This window comes from Malaclemys terrapin, chromosome 6 (genome assembly GCF_027887155.1).
Source record: "Malaclemys terrapin pileata isolate rMalTer1 chromosome 6, rMalTer1.hap1, whole genome shotgun sequence".
NCBI lineage: Eukaryota > Metazoa > Chordata > Testudines > Emydidae > Malaclemys > Malaclemys terrapin.
Window position 1 is genome coordinate 73,065,511 of NC_071510.1, and position 16,056 is coordinate 73,081,566.

Sequence of the window (16,056 nt, forward strand, 5' to 3'; positions counted from 1 at the left end):
ATGATCTCATCCTGGTAAAATTCTTTTGCCATTTTCTAAACCTAGTTGGAAACAAATCAACTGAAGTATTACCATCAGATCTGGATTTCCTTATGCATAATAATCAGTTCTCACATCATTCAAAGAGAAAATTTTTGTACAGGGAATTGTACAAGATTACAGAAGGTCCTGAACCAAGAACGATGATTCAACCAGCAGCAACTAGGTGGCTCAGTCAAGGAGAATGCATTTCCACTATTTGGAAGAAGTGAGATGCTCTTAACTTACACTTTCAATTGTAAAAGGACTCAGAATGGTGTTACACAGCAAGTCTCCTTAGTAACATGTTGGCTGACACAACAAACTTTATCCAATCTTCTTGAAATCAACCCTTTGTGACCTTAACAAAATCAACACTGTTCCAATTGGAGCCAGGCAGTCCCTACAAGCTTTTTCATGATCTAATGATGTACTGTCAGTCAGGGTTGAAAAGTATAGTTAATCCGAGTCAACTAAAGAAAATTCCCTCCTCAGAATTGGCCATTTTAACTATGAAGCATACATCATGCCCACTTCTGTCATATAACCGGGTTATGATTTCAATTGCTAAGCTTATATTCTGAAAGACAAAGCAGCTGTTCAGACAGTAAAGGAGAAGTACAAGGCTATGCTGGTGCAGATGGCTCACAAACTGAGGAGTCGACTACCAACATTCAAATTCAGTAGAACCTCAGAGTTACGAACACACAGCTCATTTGGACCCTGAAGTATGCAATCAGGCAGCAGCAGAGACAAAAAAGCAAATACAGTACTGTGTTAAATGTAAACTACTAAAAAAATAAAGGGAAAGTTTTAAAAAAAGATTTGACAAGGTAAGAAAACTTTCTGTGCTTGTTTAATTTAAATTAAGGTAGTTAAAAGCAGCATTTTTGTTCCACATAGTAAAGTTCCAAAGCTGCATTAAGTCAATGTACAGCTGTAAACTTTCAAAAGAACGATGTTTTGTTCAGAATTATGAACATTTCAGAGTTATGAACAACCTCCATTCCCAAGGTGTTCATAACTCTGAGGTTCTACTGTATTGGAAAAACTGGACACGCTGCACCCAAAAGAGGCACTGTCTACAAGTAAAAAGCCCAATCACTGGCCTTGCACAGCAGTGCCACATCGTGTCAAGAAATACAGCAGACTGAGAAGGAATAGTGCAACTCAGCAAACAAAAGGTGGAACAAAAGATGACTAATCATCTTTCTGGTTTCAAGTGTTTGATGGTGTGGACGCTGCAGAAGATAGGTGATTTGATTATGTTGCACAGCTTGCCCTGACCACGTTAACTCTACTTATTTCAAATGGCATGGCGAAAAGAACTTTCGGTACTGCAACTAATATGAAAACAAAACAAAAATCAACTGCAAGAAGGTCATTAGAAAGCCTGCTGTGTGTGAAATATGGCTTGCAGTGGAGGGGGAAGCACTGTAGGAACTTTCAACTAAAACAGCAAATGTTGCAGAAATTCACCTGCAAGATATATCAGTCCTATGGAGCAGGACTGCCTGGATGCTTCTCTGTTGGCTGACTAGATGGGGAAATGGCTCATTTAATCAATACAAATGGTATAACGACCCAAGACACACTAATAACTTTTATAACGTATAAGTAAAGTTTAAGTTAAAAGCACTTTTGTTGATGGTTTTATGGATGCAAGTCACATGTAAGCCCACGCAGGGAAAGCAACTGCAAACGGGGAGTTTGTTGGCATCACTACCTCAGCAATCTTGAGCTGAGATAGTTTCTGGCAACCCTAGAAGGGCCAGGCGCGGTGCAGACGGACGCTGCTCCAGGGCAACCACGTATTTGACACGGGTTCGGATAACACACCCTCCACCCCACGCGCGATAGCCCACTGAGCATCCGCCCACTTGTCCCTCCAAACCCAACGTTCAGACGCAGTAGGCGCACACTACCCTGGTGGCGCAGGCGCAGTTGCAGCCGGCATTGCCACTTTGGTCGTCAGTTGGGGGTGTAACTTTGTAAGTTACCCGCGGCAGCGGCCCCTGGAGCTCATTGCCCGTGCAGTGGTCAGGCGCTGGGATACAGCCTCTGCTTCGGGAAACGAGTTACTGCTCTATGTCTCGCAGAAGGACGCTTCTCCTAGGCAGCCGATCCTGGCAGATACATATATGGCTCATGGTAAAACAACCTAGAGCGAAAAGGGTAGTCAGTTAATTCAGCCTGGCCCTACGAAAGCAACCCTAGAGAACGGGTATTCTACAATGGATCTGTCGCGAGGTTACGCGGACGTATATCCGATCAGGAATATAAATGTTTATGCAGCTGCTAGGGCCTGACCGGCACAGCTTGACGGAAGTAACGCCACCTTCTGCGTTTCCCGGTGGTTGCGCACGCGGACTGCAGCAGAACTGGGACACGGGCTTCCGGGACTCGGCTCCTTGTGGCCCCGGCAAGTACCACTCGTCTGTAGGGTGGCACGGGGGGAGCAGGCCGAGACCATGGGCCGGCTGAACGTGGTGATGCTCCGCTACCTGTCCCGCGACCACTTCAGAGTCCTGACGGCGGTAAGCAAGCGCGGGACAGCGGGAGAGGGAACGCGGCAGGGAATAGCCAAGCTGGCTGCGTTCATCTGTCTGTCCGCGCTCCCGAGGTCGGGCAGGGTCGGTGTTTGGCGGGCAGGCCGGGCCTCTGCAGGAGGTGGGGCTGGTGCTATCGGTAACAATGGGAATTCAGAGTGTGCAGCTAGTCACTGCTCGGTGACAGGGGAGTGAGGTGCCCTGGTTCTGCTCAGACGTCTCCGCTGGCGACCAGTGAGTTCGGGGGTGTTAAATTCAAGCTTTGTAACTACTTGCTGCTAATTGGATCCCCCCGGCTGTGTCAGACAGGAATGTAAAGGTTTTGGTTGGTCCACACTGTTAATATCCTGATGTACATTGTTGTGTGGTGTTGCTGCTGCAGCTGCTATGTTCTGTCCTAAGTGCAGCTGTGTTTAGGTCTTTGAAGCAACTTAAAGGCATCGGAATCGTTTCCGATGAAAGGCACTCATTACCTGGTTAAGCAGAGCTGGATTTCCAGTCATTTACTGAAGTATGAGGGTGTCAACATTAGGCTTTTTCCCCATAAAAATTTCCCATCATTTCAGCTCTACCTGTGATAGTAATAGTGGGCATGTTAAAGTAGACATGGCTCCTGGTGGCCACTGATTCTCTAACCACTGCATCATCTAATCCTTCTTAGAGCGGGCCTACTACACATGTGCTTAAAATGCCAGTGGCCACCTATGCCTTATCTACTCTGGCACTTTTACCATTGTTACCGGGAAAACTTCCAAAAAATGTAACATAGACCGATCTATCTATCTGAATCCTTCTATTGCACCTATCATTGTAGTGTGTGAGAAATAAAGCAATTTCTCTGATCCGTAGGTTCTGTAGCTTCAAGGTGACTCTTGACTACTGCTCTGATTTCCCAACAGGAGCAGGACATTGAAGCTTACAAGAAGCCTGGCATTTAACATTTTATTTGCTGTCCCAAGTAAGCAACAGAAAGGTTTAGAATTTAGGTCATGATCCCATAGGGATTATCCTACTGGGAAATCCAGTGCTCCTTTTGTCCTGCCCTCTATCTATACATCCCTCATATGGGCCTCTAGTTCATAGTTTGTTTTCTGTCTAGGACAGTAGGTTTCTGTTAAACTTCTCAAGCCTTACATATGTTAGAGGCCTTATGTTACATTCCCTAAACAAGAGATTCTCCATTTGCATTATAGATTTTCTTTTCAAACAACTCTGTCAATACTGCTAGTCAAGCGAACAAATTTAAAGGCTGAGTTAAATTAAAGAAACTTTGTGCAGTACAATATGTTTATGTCAATGTATGTATGGAAAGTAAGTTTAGGCTTGATGTAGGGAACTACTATTTCATCAACTACTACTATTTGGAGGGTTCATTTATGTCTTTCATTTATTATTTCAGGTGGAGATGGGTATGAAGAATCATGAAATAGTCCCTGCTAGCTTGATTGCCTCCATAGCCAGCCTGAAACATGGAGGATGTAACAAAATTCTGAGAGAGTTAGTGAAACACAAACTCCTAGCTTATGAACGAACTAAAAGTGAGTATGAATCCCCATGAAAATCATAGTTCGCTTTGAGTTAAAGTTGCTCAAGTGCATTTCCTGTCAATGCAATCGTTAAAAATCAGAGAAATTATCAGTGAAGACAACATTTGTATCTGTTCAAATGCCTTGTTACCTAAACATAATGCCCAAACGTGCTCAGACTGTGCAATTCCACAATAATCTCTGTCCATTCTAGCATAGTCATCCAAGGTGCACACATTTATTTCTTCACAATTACACTGAAATGCAAAACCCCAGGGTGGCAGGGATTGGCCGGGCTCAGGCTTTGGTCCCCCCTCCTTGGGTAATATAGTAATTTTTGTTGTCAGTGTGGTGACAATGAAGTTTGAGAACCCCTGGTCTGGGGACAGCCAATCATGGTTAAGAGAGATTTTGCCATAGGAGGAGAGTGAAGTCTTGTCTACACTGAAAAGTTGTAGACTTTTTAATTATACTGATAGAAGTGTATCTGCACAAAGGAGATTATACGGTTTTAACTATATTGGTATTATACTGGTATGTTTTCTTTATACCAGCATAAATGCGTCCAAACTAGAGCTTTTACCAGTATAACTATTCTGGTAAAAAAAATCAGATTCCTAACAGAAAGTGTTACATAGGTAAAACTTTTAAATATAGACCAGACGTTAATTCAGTCTACAGGATGTATAATGTCAGATTTCAATCTAATTTAAGTGCAAATCTCAGCACAATTTTATGATGAGTCTGCTAAAATGTCTGCATAATACTAATATTATTCAGAAAATTCAGAGTACTAAATATATACAGAACAGTAATGTCCTAATCCTGCAAAAAAAATATGCACATGCTTATCTTTACACACTACCAGTAGACCCCTCAATTTAAGTAGTGTAATTTAGAATGCATAAATTTAAGCAAATGTGTAAGTCTTGTAGGAGTAGGACCTACCATAATAAGAATGAAATGTATTGACATGTGTGATGATTATTTGTAATGCTTGATGTATCTGAGAGAGCTTTTGGTTTTGACAAATAGAATTCTGAATCTTTAGATTTTTTTGGAAAGAAATTCAAAATTAATTTGTCAAAAAAGAGTGGATGTGGAAATACTAGAGTATGTTCCTTTTGGAAAAATTAGCATTCATAGTCTTTTTAAAAACCTTAACAGAGATCTGGTGAAGTAATTTGACTGCATCACTATAACAAGATTCCATTCTGCCAACAATTTCACCAAGTTATGTGGGTTACATAAGTACTGATTGATCTTTCCATAAGTTCTGTTCTCTGGAGCAACCAATCTTTGATTTTTAGTGACAATAACAAACCCTCTGTATATGTTCCTATCTTGCTGTTAGACTTTCCGTACTTGTGTTTGTATAGTGCAAAGCTATCAAAAATGTGAAGATGTATATAGATATATATAATTTTTTTTTTATATTTGCTAAAACATTAAATTAGCACATAAAACATTAAACACTGAGTATTTTTAACAATACAATCAGCAAATGTTTATCCAGGTTCAAAGGAAATCCTGTCTCTTGTAGCAGTTATCTCATTCTCTTATATATTGTAAATCCATAATTCTCTTAGAGAATAACGGTTATGTAAGCAATTAACAAAGCATTTTTTTTCTTTCTTGACATCCCCTATTCAAACTACAAAAACATAAAATTTGCCATCACTTCATTATGTGTAAGAAAGTCCTGGAATCCTTGACCCTGTATTCTTTACTGTCACCCTCTCTTTAGTTATCACCTTCCATTCCCTTTTTTCTTTCTCACCATTTTTGCTTCCTTCCCTTCAGCCACCCCAATATCTTCATGTGAATGCATTGTTTTCCATTGGTTTCATTTAGCTGGCATCTCAGAGTGAACATTTTAGGAAATTTTACTTGACTAGAGTGGAGCAGTTAAAGTTGAGGCTTTTCACACACTACCAAAAGATGGCTTAAAAAAGAAAGATTCTAATGGTGATGTGTGCATAACATTTCACAGAATTTTCTCTTATACTTTTCAGCTGTCCAGGGCTACCGATTAACTAACGGAGGGTATGATTACCTTGCCTTGAAAACTCTATCATCTCGACAAGTTGTCAACTCTGTTGGAAACCAGATGGGTGTTGGCAAAGAATCAGGTAATTTTAAAAATATTTTTTTAAACAAATATAGCTATTATATTGAATGTTGGACTTGTCACAAGTAATCCAGTAAAGTTGCATATGGCTAAATAGTTCACTAATTTATCAGAAACTTGAACTACATTGTCATTCTGTTTGAAATGCCATACAATGCCATCCGCAAAATCAGGTTTCAGAGTAGCAGCCGTGTTAGTCTGTATCGGCAAAAAGAACAGGAGTACCTGTGGCACCTTAGAGACTAACAGATTTATTAGAGCATAAGCTTTCATGGACTACAGCCCACTTCTTCGGTATGCATCCGAAGAAGTGGGCTGTAGTCCACAAAAGCTTATGCTCTAATAAATTTGTAAGTCTCTAAGGTGCCACAAGTACTCCTGTTCTTTTCCCTTCACTTTAGCCACTCTTCCTAATATTTGATTAATCATTTTGAAATGATAGTTAGATGGCATTTGTATTACTTTTGGTAAATTTTTATTTATTTGAACTGTTTGTTTAAAGATCTTGTGAAGAACTTTGAGAAATAGGTGAAATTCTGAACACATTAAATCAATGGGAATTTTGCCTTTGACTTCAGTGGAGCCATGATTTCACCCTTCATTTTGATAAATGATGCTTCTATATTGTGTTCTTTCTAATCTTTTGTTATGTATTAATAAAGAAAAATTGCACGTGACTAGGATATCTGTTTTTCAGAATTCCTTCTATACTAAGGACCAATATTAGATCTAAGCATGCAAACATTTGCAAACAATTCAGTGTCTTCAAACTTAGCTCCCTATTTTGAGTAAATAGGACAGCTTCAGCACTTCTCAGCTGAGATGGGATACTACGGCACAGTAAATTAGCAAAGTACTACCTTGGTTGCGCTCAGCCTTGATGGAATGCAGTGAGGTTGTGAGGTGTATTGTTAGATGACTTAGCATAGAACTGTCACTGAAGGATGAGGAAGAGCATTGCAGGACTGACTTGTAAGGACCAAGTACATCTTTGTAGGTGCAGTATCTGGTTTTTCTGCTGCACTGGTGCATTGTGAATCAGAGCAACTAGAAGCATTATTGAAACTTGTTCCCAGGAGGTATGTTCCCAACAGCACTGGAAACGTTTGTGCTACATTAGGAGCACTTTGGGGCATGTACACAAATGCCTAACTTCCTTGTTGAAGACAGACCTCAGGAAGTTCCTTGGCCACTGTAATTTATTCCTTCATCTGGAGCTGTTGTATTGTGCCAGTGTTTTGTTATGTCAAGAAGGACTGGTTACAAAGCTTGGGAGTAAGAAGCAGAAACACAGTAGTGTCAACTGCTGATTATCACACTGACAGTTGTCACAGGTCATACCAAAATAAAAACTAATGAATTAGAGAGCTTTTCGAGGAACTTTAGGACTAATAGAACATTCATTTTTCAAGTATACAGGTGGTATGCTGTCACTGGTAATTTTGCTGCTGCTTCTGCTGCAATATGTTTGCTTTTTGCAATAGTATAAGTAGTAATTGAACAAAAAGTGGCATGGAAAGTTAGTCACTTTTCACAAATGTTTAGTCTGTTTGGCACATTCTCTCAGATAAATGTAATTATTTCTTATGTTTTACAGATATTTATATTGTTGCAAATGAAGAGGAGCAACAGCTTGCATTAAAGCTGCATAGGCTTGGGAGAACCTCCTTTCGTAATCTAAAAAACAAACGTGACTACCATAAGCACAGACATAAAATGTCGTGGCTTTATTTGTCCCGCCTGGCTGCCATGAAAGAATTTGCCTACATGAAGGTATTTTAAATTATAAATGTAACTGTTCATGTCCAAAATGTGTCATTGGTAAGGCTACGATTTAGTCATGGGTATTTTTAGTAAAAGTCATGGAGAGGTCACAGGCAATAAACAAAAAGTCACAGCCTCTTACCTGTCTATGACTTGTGCTATATAAATACCTCTGGCTAAAACTTGGGTGCTCGGGCGGGGTCTCCCACAGCTGCTGCTCTGGGGCGGGGGGTGGCACACCTTTGCTGCTCCAGGGGGCGGCCCTAGCAGCAGCCGGTGTGGCCGGCCCTGGGGCCGCCTCAGCTGCTCAGGAGGCCCTGGGGTCAGCCACACCCATGGCTGCAGAAGTCGTGTAGGTCCTGGAGAGTCACAGAATCCGTGACCTCCTGGAAAGACTCGTAGCATTAGTCATCAGTGCTGTAATACAGTGGAAATGGTGATGATGAAAGGTGCTTTTCAGATCCCCTCTTATGTAATTCACATTTGCAATATAAACAGGATTTGCATATATGTTTCTAACCCCAGATTTAAAGTTGCAGGATGTGTATTATACATGGAATCCCTAATGTGTACTACTTTTTATATACAAGATTTGACAGTGGGAGTGAAGCTATAGCAAAATAGTCTGGCTTCTGAAACATAAAAATTTAATATGGAGCTCATAATTTCTTTTATACATAAAATTCTCTTTAACCGTAGTGCAACTTTACATGTCATTTATCACATAATATAGTGGTTCTCAAACTTTTGTACTGGCGACCCCTTTCACATAGCAATCCTCTGCATGCGGACCCCCTCCCCTTATAAATTAAAAACACTTTTTTATATATTTAACATCATTATAAATGCTGGAGGCAAAGCGGGGTTGGGGTGGAGGCTGACACCTCGCGACCCCCACATGTAATAACCTTGTGACCCCCTGGGGGGTCCCGACCCCCATTTGAGAATCCTTGACATAATACCTTAATGTGGTGGTAAGCCAGCTACTTCCATTTATATTAATCTTTGAGCATGTTTTAGAAATGCAAAGAAATATCTTCCTACGTAGCCATGTTGTTCTAAAAGCTAATATACAGGGAAAAGTTGTGAAATTCAGAAAATTTACAGACAAAGGGCATGACTACACTTGCAGATGTAGAGTGCTGTGAGTTAAACCTGCCTTCGTAGAGCGCAGTAGGGAAAATGCTGCAGTCTGTCCACACTGACAGCTTCAAGCGCACTGGTGTGGCCACATTTGCTGCATTGGGAGTGGTGCATTATGGGCAGCTATCCCAGCACGCAAGTGACTGCAATGTGCTTTTCAAATGGGGGAGGGAGGTGGAGTGGAGTGTGACAGGGAGTGTGTTGTGTGTATGTGGGGGGAGAGAGAGTGGGTTTTTGGGGTGCTGAGTGTGTCAGCATGCTGTCTTGTAAGTTTAGACCCCCTGCCCCTCTCTCACTCATAGCAAACAGTAAATGTTTGCTGTATCTTGGAGCTGATAAGCAGCCAGCTTTTCCGAAACGGAGCTTTGAAACAGCATTTTCGCATTCCTGCAGCCGATTTCACAACAATGACAAGAGTGGCCACTTGACTTAAGGGGATTATGGGACGTTTCCGGAGGCTGATCACAGCGCAGTAACGCAACACCTCGTTCACACTGGCGCCACGGCACTCCAGCGGGGGTGCAGCAAACATTATTCCACTCGTCAAGATGAAGTACCAGCAGCACTGTAGCTGCGGAGTCAGAGCGCTCTACGTGCCTTGCCAGTGTGGACGAGGAGCAAGCTAGGGCGCCCGGGGCTGCTTTATTGCTCTGTAACTCGCAAGTGTAGCCAAGGCCTAAGCTTCAGTCCTGTCACTTAGTTTGGCTTTTCTATGTAAGGAAGAGAGAACATAATTTAGGAGCATTAATTAGGGTGCCTGTAGAAGTTTAAAAACAAATTCCAACCTAAGAAAACCTCTTATTTGAAACACATCTGTGTCCCTGAGTTACTATGTGTCTAACTCACATAAGAGAGATTCTGTTAGCTGTCCCTCTCCAGACTTTAAACTTTCCGATTTAATTATTAGTTTTGAGAAATGAGTGACCCACAACCTTACTCCCTGAAATCCAGCTTCAAAGTACTAGATGTACACTAGGTTATGAATATTAACATGAAAACTCACGGAATGTAGCTATTATGTAGTTTAAATATGTAAACTACTTATCAAGGCCAGTTTTATTAATATATGCTTTTCATTTGAGCAAAAATAACTTTGTGTATAGTTGAGGCTGAAATAAAGGGAGATTGTTCATTTATTACTCTTGTTATAATTTGTTTATAATATGTATATAATTTAAATGTATTTAGAAATCTTAGGTCATTTGTCCATGCAGAGTAAAATGGGCAGTATCCTAAAAGTGTGTTGGTGGACATGTTTACTCCTATAAAACATGTTTGACACAAAATAAGTCATTTGGATACGTAGTGGATAGACAAAATATTTACTCTGGAAGAGGCTTCACTCACAATATTTTCTGTTTTGGCATGATGCAAGATTTGTTTTAACATCCTCTTTAGATAGAATCTCTGGTGTTAACTATATGATATTCTCTCTAAATTTTCAGTGTTCAATGGCGTTTTAGTGATGTGATTCCCATTAAAGGGACACAGTACGGTAGTATAGACCCAAAAATTGAGGGGGGTTTTTGAAGAGGGTGGGAGAGGAATGATCTAATGGAAATTTGTCCTGCTACAGTGCAGCATTGTGCTAGTTTATAATCTCTCTCTGTCCATTGCTGTAGGGTACAGGCACCATATAAATCCCCTCCTATTTTGCCCTGAAAGAAGACACAATCTCTAATTACGCCTTTGTTTTAGCCACTATGCCTAATAGGGATGTAAATACCATTTTAAAAAATACCCATTTAAGCTATTAAAATTATATCGATTAACCGTTTAATCGTTAACAAGTTCACAATCTACCCCTGGCTTGGGGGATTACCCTTCAGGTCCGTACGCACATCTTGCCCTTCTCTTGTACATTTCACATAATAGCCACTGCATGCCAGCCCCTCCTGTCCCATAGGCCTCCCAGTATGTTTGCCCCTATGAGCCCTGCAACCATGTGCCATCCTCACGCCCTTCACCATTAAGCTTTGCCCCCCTGCCCAGCTCAGAGTCTGAATCCACTAGTGGACCTTTCAGCTTACAAATAAAAATGTTATATACCCAGTTCTGCTTCTGACAAGCAACGAAGCTCCCCCTCAGGCCTCACCATCCGGACGGAAGTCAAACTCCAGGAACTCGTGGCCAAATTTCTCCTTGTGCCCCACATAGTAGCACAGGTAGAAATTGCTCGCATGGCCACCGACTCCGCTCTGACTGCCGAGAGACCGGCATACACCGCACATCTGGACCGGGAGACCAGACTGCACCACAACAGCACTGCGCAGGGGCGGGAGCGGAGGGACAGCTTCCTGGTGGGTGCAGAGTAATTATACAGTGCTGGAGACTTTGCTACTTAGCTGATTGTGCTCAGAACAGTCTACAATGTCATGAAATTATTTTACCAATCTGTTTTAAACTTCACCTGCAATATATTAATGGTAAGACCAATACATATCGGTTAACTGTTTAACCATTTAATATTTTACATCCATAATGCCTAATAGGATTATTTTGGTCTTTATCTTCCAGGCGACCAATTCTGTAACTCCATTGTTAGGGAAAAGACCCAAACACAGATGGGTCTTAGCCTTGTGCTGAAAGTGGGGAGACTTGTCTTCATCTTCATCTCCAGCAGCTAGGGAATTCCCGTTCCCCTCTTCCCCCCACTCCCCAACTGCTGAGTCCCAGCACAACTCTGCAGTCATTTGGTGTCTGTTTATATAGTCCCTTGCCTTTATTTTCATTTCCTATTTGAATGTAGCAATATCCCATTAATGTTATGTCCTCTGTCTAAGTTGCTGCAGTTTATAGCTTGAGTGCAATTTTCTAGAATTTAATGACTGTTGGAATTAAATTGAATATACAGTAGAATCTTTGTACTGTACTCTGACAGATTTATTTGATTATTGTGATGTTTTTTCTTGTCTAATTGAAAGAAAAGCACTTAGTCACTTGAGAGTAGGCCTTAAAACCAATGAAGGAATAATAGTTATATTTCTTTTTTGTGTATTGTTTCTCCAATGTGAATAGTAAGCAGGATGGCTCTCAACAAGGGGAATTTGATTAGTGAGATGACAGAATTCTGTGTTATAAAACTTAACTGCATCTGAAGGCAAGAATGCAGCAATAACAGTATATTTTAATATGTTCTCAAAATACACTGGAATTTGTCCAGCAGTGCTTAAAGATACAATCATTTAAGTTAGTTAGTTCTAAACATCAGATCTCTGCATTTTTGGTTGGGTTTATAAATGAGTTTGTGATCAAAGAAACAGTGCTCTGAGTTTGTTGTTGGTCACTCAGCTGAGCTGAATCACATTTCTTGCAGAAAATTTTTAATTGCTATTTTTGCAAACTTAACCTCAGATAGTCAAGAGTCTAACAAGGGCAGTCAGGGTCAAAGGTCAGAGCATGGGCAAACCTGAAGCTAGGAGTAGCCATGGAGTTCGTAGTCAGATCCAGGCCAGGGTTAATACCAAAGGTCAGAATCTGAAGTCCAAATCAAGCCGAGGTCAAGCCAAGAATTCAGGAGCAAAGAGCTGGAATGGTCGTGGCAACTACAGAAGATCCACGCTGTTGCCTGGACACTTTCTGGAATGCCCCTTGGGTTTATATAGGATAGGCAGTCAATCAGGAGCCATGGGGCTGCTGTCTTTCTAACCCTTGAGTTGGAACTGGTCTGTGTCCACAGTGGGTCATGGGAAGTGGAGTGCAAGTTGGTTCCAGCTGCTGTTGTGTGGCAGCCTGGAGATGTCAGCTGCCTGGGAGTTCTGTAGGCCTGAGTTCTAGACGCCTGGGGCCTTGCAAGATTATTGCACGGGGGGCGCGAAATCAGGCTTTTTACTTTTGAGTACTTGACAGCATTTTGTATGTAGCCAGTTTACTATTTCTTCTGTATAGTCAATTTATTCTTTGTGTAGGTTTGTTTAAAATAAATAAATATACACACACACACACCCCTCTACCCCGATAGAACGCGACCCGATAGATCACGAATTCGGATACAACGCAGTAAAGCAGCGGGGAGCCCCGGGCCCTTTAAAGCACCTCCCCAGCCCCGCTGCTTTACCGCATTGTATCCGAATTCATGTGGCGCCCCGGGCCCTTTAAATCACTGCCTGAGCCCGGCTGCCCCAGGGCTCCGGCAGCTGGGCTCGGGCGGGGATTTAAAGGGCCAGAGGCTCTGGCCGCTGCAGGGAGCCCCAGGCCCTTTAAATCCCCACCCGAGCCCACCGCCAGAGCTCCGGTGGTGATTTAAAGGGCCCGGGGCTCGCCACAGAAGCTGGAGCCCCGGGCCCTTTAAATCCCCACCGGAGCTCTGGCAGCCAGGCTCAGGTGGTGATTTAAAGGGCCCGGGGCTCCCCGCAGCGGCTGGAGCACGGGGCCCTTTAAATCACTGCCCAAGCCTGGCTGGGGAAGCCGGTCCAGTCCGACATGGCGTACTGGACCGAACCGGATATAACGCAGTCTCACCTATAAGGCAGTGAGATTTTTTTTTTTTTTTTTGGCTCCCGAGGTCCGCGTTATATCTGGGTAGGGTGTGTTACTGTAAATCCCCAGTTATTAGCAGACACTTGGGCAGGTGTACTACCGGAAACTACTCTTACCTGGTTTTTGCCTGGATTTTCAGCCGTTGCTGTTCCCATAAGTGCACTCTTTCATTCTCAATTGAAGCACTGGTGTCTTCAGATGAAATGATATGCACTATTCAGTAACCAGGACTTTAGTCCACCAATATATATTTCTGCTTAGTCTGAATTCCATGTTTTTGTCAAATGCTTTAAAGAATACAGATAAATTCCAAAACTTAAGTGATAGTATTAGAAAACTGATTAACTACCAGGATATTTTTTTTCTGTGCAGCTGTTCAGCAACATTACATTGCAAACTTTTAGATAAATGCTTTGTGGATGCTGTAAGCACCTGGAAAATAAATTGAATTAATAAGTTTCCTCCAAATTAGATGCATTTGTAGTTATGAACTGGTTTGGAAGGCTTTGATGCACTTAATTTCAGGAAGTCAAAACTCTAATTTTTAAGTAGCAGCAAAAATTACTTTAAATAAATAAGACTTTAAATAATAATTTATCAAGTACTGTACTTGATTCCATTTAAAAAGAAAAAAGTGCTTTTGACCACCAGAACAGCCTGCTACATTCATGCTGTTGGATGCCACAGTGACCTCTGGTGGGTGAAAGGCGGAACTGCAGCAGTTCTTGGGCAGAATATATTTTCGGGGAGGCGGGGGGGACAAAATTCTGTGGGACATATGAATTCTGCACATGTGCAGTGGTTCAGAATTCCACCAGCAGTAAATGTTCACAGAAATATAGATAGAATTGGGCATTAGATTCCCTAACGATTTTGCTGTTTTTTTTTTTTTTTCTCTGAAACTTTAATTTTCCTAATTTAACCAAAAACCCCAAACCCAGATCTCTTGCTGGTTTCCCTTTCCTCCCATGTACCGTACCTCCCCGCCCACATACACATTTAGAATGTACTGGTGCAAAGTCTGCAGAGGTTTCAGTTCGTGCCCAGTAGAGGAAGAAATATGGAGATTTAAAAATAAATCCATCTTAAATTATTTATTTTAATATTACTGTGAACTATCTGATAGTGAAATCTCATTGGCTGAATCCATTGTAGGTAACAGAATATATAGGGATAAAAAATGAACTTGTGATGGAGTTGTGTGCATCAATTGAGTTTGTATCTAAAAAGGCTAACAGTATTGCCACAGTTATGATCTTCCCCCATTTGTCTATAATGTAGTTATGATGAAGCTTAATTATTCAGGACAGTGAACTTTTGTATTTATGGAAATGCAGAAGGAATTAGATTAGCCAGACAGAATGGAATTGGCAAAAACTTAAAATGTGGGATTTGTTTAGTTCTTGAAACAGCATCCCCCCGTTATCTGCTGCTGTTTGTCTGGGCCACCAGACCAGATCTGATTCCATTCTGTTCTCCTTGTTACATCTCCAGTTTTCTCCAGACCCAGGACAGTGGAACTATAAACAAGGTGATAGTATATGTACAGAATTTCAGATCTGGAATCTGAACTTTTCCATTTCAGTCATCATACAGCAGTATCCCAGTCTCTGGTCTTTATAATGAAAATTCGGCTATCGTATCTTTTTGCCTTATGCTATTTGACATTTTTATCAATGATCTGGGATAAAACATAAAATCATCACTGATGAAGTTTTCAGATGACACAAAGATTGCGGGAGTGATAAATAATGGAAAGAAAAGGTTACTGATACAGAGTGATCTGGATCACTTGGTAAATTAGAATATATGTTTCAATACGGCTAAATACCAAGTCATATAATATATATATATATATATGTATGTGTGAGAGAGAGAGAGAGAGAGAGAGAGTGAGTGTGTTACAGGATGGGGGTCTTCTGGGAAACAATAAATCTGGAAAGGGCTCGGGGATCATAGTGAATAATCAGCTGAACATGAGCTCTGGGTGCAATACTGTGGCCAAAAGGGCTAATTTAATCCTGGGAATATTGAGTAGAAGTAGGGAGACTATATTACCTCTATATTTGGGAATGGTGCCCTCACTGCTGGAATACTGTATCCAGTTCTGTTGTTAACAATTCGAGAATAGGGCTGTCGATTAATCACAGTTAACGCACATGATTAACTCAAAAAAATAATTGCAATTTAAAAGATTAATCACGATTAATTGCACTATTAAACAATAGAATACCAATTGAAAGTTATTAAATATTTTTGGATGTTTTTCTGCATTTTCAAATATATCTAATTCAGTTACAACACAGAATACAAAGTGTACAGTGCTCACTTTATAATTTTTATTATAAATATTTGCACTGTAAAAATGATCAACAAAAGAAATAGTATTTTTCAATTCACCTCATGCAAGTACTGTAGTGCAACATCTTTATGTAACAAAAAAACT

At 41.1% G+C, this 16,056-nt stretch overlaps 1 protein-coding gene across 1 annotated transcript in view; it reads left to right on the top strand.

Moving 5' to 3' along the window:
• The first annotated feature begins 2,385 nt into the window (after window positions 1–2,385).
• Window positions 2,386–16,056, top strand: part of RIOK2 (RIO kinase 2) — a 35,714-nt gene continuing 22,043 nt past the window's right edge. Inside the window, exons 1-4 of the mRNA XM_054032401.1 lie at window positions 2,386–2,555; window positions 3,967–4,105; window positions 6,109–6,225; window positions 7,822–7,997. Coding sequence (XP_053888376.1) covers window positions 2,490–2,555; window positions 3,967–4,105; window positions 6,109–6,225; window positions 7,822–7,997 — 498 coding nt within the window. The 5' untranslated portion in view covers window positions 2,386–2,489. The remainder of the gene's footprint in view (window positions 2,556–3,966; window positions 4,106–6,108; window positions 6,226–7,821; window positions 7,998–16,056) is intronic.